This window comes from Montipora foliosa, chromosome 9 (genome assembly GCF_036669935.1).
Source record: "Montipora foliosa isolate CH-2021 chromosome 9, ASM3666993v2, whole genome shotgun sequence".
Taxonomy (NCBI): domain Eukaryota; kingdom Metazoa; phylum Cnidaria; class Anthozoa; order Scleractinia; family Acroporidae; genus Montipora; species Montipora foliosa.
In genome coordinates, this window is record NC_090877.1 from 39259934 (window position 1) to 39265238 (window position 5305).

Here is a 5305-nt window from a genome sequence, read left to right on the forward strand (position 1 = left end):
TTTAAAATGGTTAGCTTTCTCTTGACGTTTGGTAACCGACATTTTTCACGGTGTACGTAATGCCTAGTTTTAGTCACGTACCATTCGCTATAAAGGTTGCATGCAGCTGTGGTCTAAGCAAGTGGATGTTTCCAAAACATGTGTCCACATGTAGTAAATGTGTTCGAAACGGCATACTTTTCTTTCTTATTGTTTTTATTATTTTTCTATAAATTAAAAGAAACTATAGAATTACGATCGAACGTGCTTCGTTCGCGAATGAATTTGCAATCTACTCCATGTTCTACGTGGGAGATTAAAAAAACTGTAGAACTCACGTTGTAGGTAATGCCTAGTTTTAGTCACGTACTATTCGCTATAAAGGTTGCATGCAGCCGTGGTCTAAGCAAGTGGATGTTTCCAAAACATGTGTCCACATGTAGTAAATGTGTTCGAAACGGCATACTTTTCTTTCTTGTTGTTTTTATTATTTTTCTATAAATTAAAAGAAACTATAGAATTACTATCGAACGTGCTTCGTTCGCGAATGAATTTGCAATCTACTCCATGTTCTGCGTGGGAGATTAAAAAAACTGTAGAACTCACGTTGTAGGTAATGCCTAGTTTTAGTCACGTACTATTCGCTATAAAGGATGTACGCATGCATCTTTGGTCTAAGAGTTCTGTAGTTACTGTTACTACCAGCTATCCGTTATTCTTACTCCCTGGTCTCTATCAAGTTACCTTGGCCGTGTGAGTCGACGACCAAAGTAAGTCCAGACATTATTCATATTTGTGAAATGGTTCGTTGTTATAGGTTTGTCCTCATTACTTTAGCGGCCTTTGATTGACGAAATGGTTTTCTTGGAACTAAAACTATTTACTGCCGAAGTAATATTGTGTCATCCCCGGTCATGTTAGGTATGTTTAAAGGTTTTGTTAGTTTCCATCCACTTTCAATAATTAGTTGTCGTGCTTACGTTGTATGCTGATCATACTTGATTTAACTGTTCTCTAACTTGGGAAATTTCAGATCGAACCTACTACTACTACTACTAGTATGATCTCGGGAGTGGATACTGAATACACGCGACTATGAAAACTCTGTGTGGCTCATCCTTGGTGCGGGCGAACCCGTAATTATAAAACTAACGAAGGGCGTTAAAGAAACAAAACAAAACGCTGTAACAATAAGCAAAAAACAAACAAAACAAAAAAGCTCTTCTTCTACCGTGTCCCTTCGTATTGACTCAAATTTCACAACAGGCTCCAGTTGTGCAAAGTTACCCGATAACATTTATCCGGTGACAGTTTCAATCTCTGCAAAGTCTCGTAACCGTGAATATGCACTCTCTAAGCACATCCAATTAAAGGAGTGCACTAAAATTTCGCGTGAAGTATATTTTCAACTATGGATAGCGACTTATCCACTACATAAAGCTCTCCGCGCTCTTTGAACAAAAAATCTTTTTTTGTTTGTATAAACTTGATTGTTATTTCGTCATTTCGTTTATTTGTTAAATGTTGCGAGCCGCCGTATACGAGAGGCGACATTGGTCTTGCCAACCGCTTTCTTACGGATGGGTTACCTGTGGAGCTGGATAATTCGTGAGTGAGGGAGTAGTGGTCTCGCTTGGCTTAGGATTCGGACGATTGTCGGAAAGTTTTCGAATCACTATTGTCGGATTGTCGTCTGGAAAGTTTCGCTACTAAGCTGGTTTCGTGAGTTTTTGAGCGTTAAGCTTTTAATTCGTAGGTGCTTTTCAAGTCGTTTGCGGTTCATAACAACACGTTTCTGAACTTCAGGTAAGAGTTCTTTAAATTTGACGTTATGCCAGCGGTGTTGAGTTGTAATCGTCATTCGTTTCCATACTATGAAGCGATCAAATTTTTTTAGGTCGTTTTTGAACGTTGTTCCATTTTGTTTTGCCGCGTTGAATGAATTTTAAAAAATTGCTTACTTCCTTGCAAAATGGTTTGAATCACAGTTTCTTTAATTAAGAAGGGTGCCTTCCAATTCAAAGGTACTTTTGCTTGCTTTACTGAATATGCGGGAAAAGCAGTCAATATTTGTAAAAAGCTTTAAAATACACAGTAATGTATGGCGTCCTATTGCAAATTGAAGCTTAATTATCTCTGAAAAATGCAAGGTTAGCCCCAATTTTCGTTTTGGATACTAAGACCACTTGCTAAGTTCTGCTCTCCCGCATAGTTTTGAACCGCGCTAAAATATCCCTGTATCAATAACCGCCACCACAGGAAATCCGAGTATCTCGAGACGTGCAGAAGGTATGCGCGATGGGCACTGTCCTTAAATGGCTATAAGGCATAAGTAACAATTAATGGGCTGCTCAGCTTCCCATTTCATAAGAATTGTTAAAAAGTAAAATCTCAAATAACATTCCTCGCAGCACATCCCCTCTAACATGCAACGACTAGTATCAATGTTAATTATGAGTACTTGAAGTTAAAGCTTGCGCAATAGTCTTACGCATGCGTAGTTGATTGCCTGGGGAGGTACATGTTGGACATGAAGTAAAGAATATCACGCGAACCCAATGCGTAAGTTAGGTTATTCTCATAAATTAACGACGATATAGTTTAATTAAAAATGTTACATGGCACTGATAGTATAGGCACAGTTAATTACGACGATAAATTGTACTCTGTATTTCGGAAGGTAATTAGCAGTTTCAATGTACTGTATAGTTTTTGGGAAATCAACCTTGTAAAATTATGCAATGAATGTGTTAGGAGCAAAATTATTATGCGAAACATCATCGGGTTGGTTGACAGTCGAAAAACTGAAGGAACTTGGGTCGTCAAGGTGAAATAGTGGTTTGACATGATTTAAAGTGCTTGACGGAACAAGACGCTTGATATTCCATTGCGAAGAATCGTTAGCAGGAGCCAGTCGTAAGGTTAACAGTGAAAGCACTTCGTTTCGGTGAGGTCAATCACAAGAAGAATTGAAGTAAATTGCGGCAAAGAAAACAAAAGCAGAAAAGAGTCAGAAAGCCGCGACTAGAAAAAGATATTAAGGACAAACTAAGAAGAAGGAGTGACCCAGCCTGGAAAACCGCGGAGAAAAAGCGAAGGATTTTTTGTGAAGGCGTGAGTATTTTGTTTCGGTAACGCTTTCATATGGAAAGACTGGAAAAACAATAGACAACGTTGAATAAATTCGAAATATTTAGGGGTTAGTTTTGTAAGTTAATTGTAGCCTTAGTTTTCATCCTTTAATTAAGATAAACTCGTAAATATGACGAAAGTTGATATGTATATGAAACCCATATATTTGAACTGCGGGAAAAAGTCAAGTTATTTAAGGGGATCCAGTTCAAGCCTGGATTTTTCAGGCTTTCTTTTCGTTACTGCTCAAGTAACGTATGTAACTGCGATAATCAGAATCTTAACTTTATAAACTCGAAATTAAGTCAGTATATTATGTAAGTATTTAAACTGTTAGTTTAGTCTTAAAGGTCTTATTTAGGTCACTAAGGTCGCGTAAGTAAGTTGTTAGTATTTATGCATCATTCATGCTTCATTTAGTTTTTTGTACTCAGTGTGTTGCAAGTTTCGGGGGGTGGCTTGTGTTTGTTAATTTACGTGTCGTTGGGGACTCAGGGCGAAGAATCGCGTCAAACAGGAGCCACGAGTGAATTACCACATCACCTTAAGTCCGTAAAGAATGCGGCATTTGCTACATCATTCATTGCCCAAGCAGCAATATCGAGTAACTAGAGAATAAGCCGTCACTATTGTGTTCTTTTAGCGACATTCTTTGAAGAATGAGGCATATAAATACACGCCATTCATATGCGAGTATGACCGAGTATTCTGCAGTTGAGCACCAATATATCAATGCAACAACTTCATTGACCTTAAATCGTTTCAGTTTGAATGTTAAATTGAACGATACAGTTCTCTATGAATTTTCGGCCCGGATCGATAAGACCATAGCCAGCACTTTTTACTGGGAGCACATTGTTGAAAAATTTATATCGACGTGGGTGTGCGTGAAGCCCAGAGTGGCAATCGTTACGTAACTTTGATAGAATTCGCACAAATCTGAATTTGTTGAGACAAAATATAAACGCATGGTGTCTGTTAATAGACTTACGCCAGTTCAATTTCGATTTTTGTAGAACGTTTGTTATATTCGATATTTGCTGTTGTCGAAACGATTTTTTTTATCATTGTTTAAGAACGAGTGTCGATGATAGTTTTCTTTTGTCTACGAGGAATTATTTTTATTCGAACAAGTGTTTTTTAACCCGTAGCAGACAAGACTTTTCATTCACTTTTTTTAACTTTTCAGGAGTCTAAAGGATCCCTTCGGAAGTGATCATGGCACAGAGCGCTTGTCCCCACAGACAGTACATGGATGATCCGGCAATCAAATGGCGGGAGGGAAAACCCGATTTTACAAAAATCAACAAAGCTTACTTGGAGGGGAGAACTAGAAATCACAAGGAAGGATCCCTGGAGAAAATTGTAGAAGATTTAGTGAAGACGTGGGAAATGGAAGCCTCTCATAAAATTCGATTGGAGGTAATATGATGCTTTCTCATTTACAGCACTATTTGATGGCAGTAGCCAAAACACGGGGTCGGGGCATGTGCCGGGGTCGGACGCCGGGGTCGGGGTCGGCGCCGGGGTCAGGGTGTCTTTTTTTTTTTTTTTTTTTCAATTTCTGTCGTTATTCTCCTGTACTTTTATTTTCAAATGTTCGGCATCTTTCATTCGTTTATGGTGGAAATTAGTCAAAAAATATATGGAACATACGAAGGCTAGGAAAGGAACATCTTTGTTTTTCGAAATTAAGAGAATTTCCGACTGAAATTGGAGTTTTTGTGGGGATATGCGCTAACTCCTAGAGACACCGGCTGAAGACTCGCTGAACTACACATTTTAAAACCACATTTTAATTTTAACTTCGTAAAAATCTTCTCCGCAATACAATTAAACGAAACAGAACATAGCCATAGTTCCACGATGGTCGTCACGCAACGTTCTCATTTGCTTGTTTTCGCAAAATTGTTTTCAATGTTGTTGTGTTTTTTATCGTGATATTGGATTCCATCCCTTGACGTCCGAATAGAATTGGCTAGGAAGTTCCCGTGCGGCTCTGACATTATATCAAACCGTTTGTTGTAAGGTCAGACAACACAACATGACATCAAGACGAACAAACCAGCAAAAGAGAACGGTGCGTGACTGTGTGACGATCATCGTGAAATTGCTACATACTTGCGAACACGAATTATCGCAAATCACAAAGCGAAGGAAATGGTTAATAAATATGAAGTTTTTTACTATCCGG

General features: G+C 38.5%; 1 protein-coding gene across 2 annotated transcripts in view; it reads left to right on the forward strand.

Moving 5' to 3' along the window:
* The first annotated feature begins 610 nt into the window (after window positions 1-610).
* Window positions 611-5305, forward strand: part of LOC137969346 (uncharacterized) — a 28738-nt gene continuing 24043 nt past the window's right edge. For both annotated transcript variants that reach the window (XM_068815544.1, XM_068815543.1), the window contains exons 1-2: window positions 611-749; window positions 4301-4533. In XM_068815544.1, coding sequence (XP_068671645.1) covers window positions 4330-4533 — 204 coding nt within the window. In that variant the 5' untranslated portion in view covers window positions 611-749; window positions 4301-4329. The remainder of the gene's footprint in view (window positions 750-4300; window positions 4534-5305) is intronic.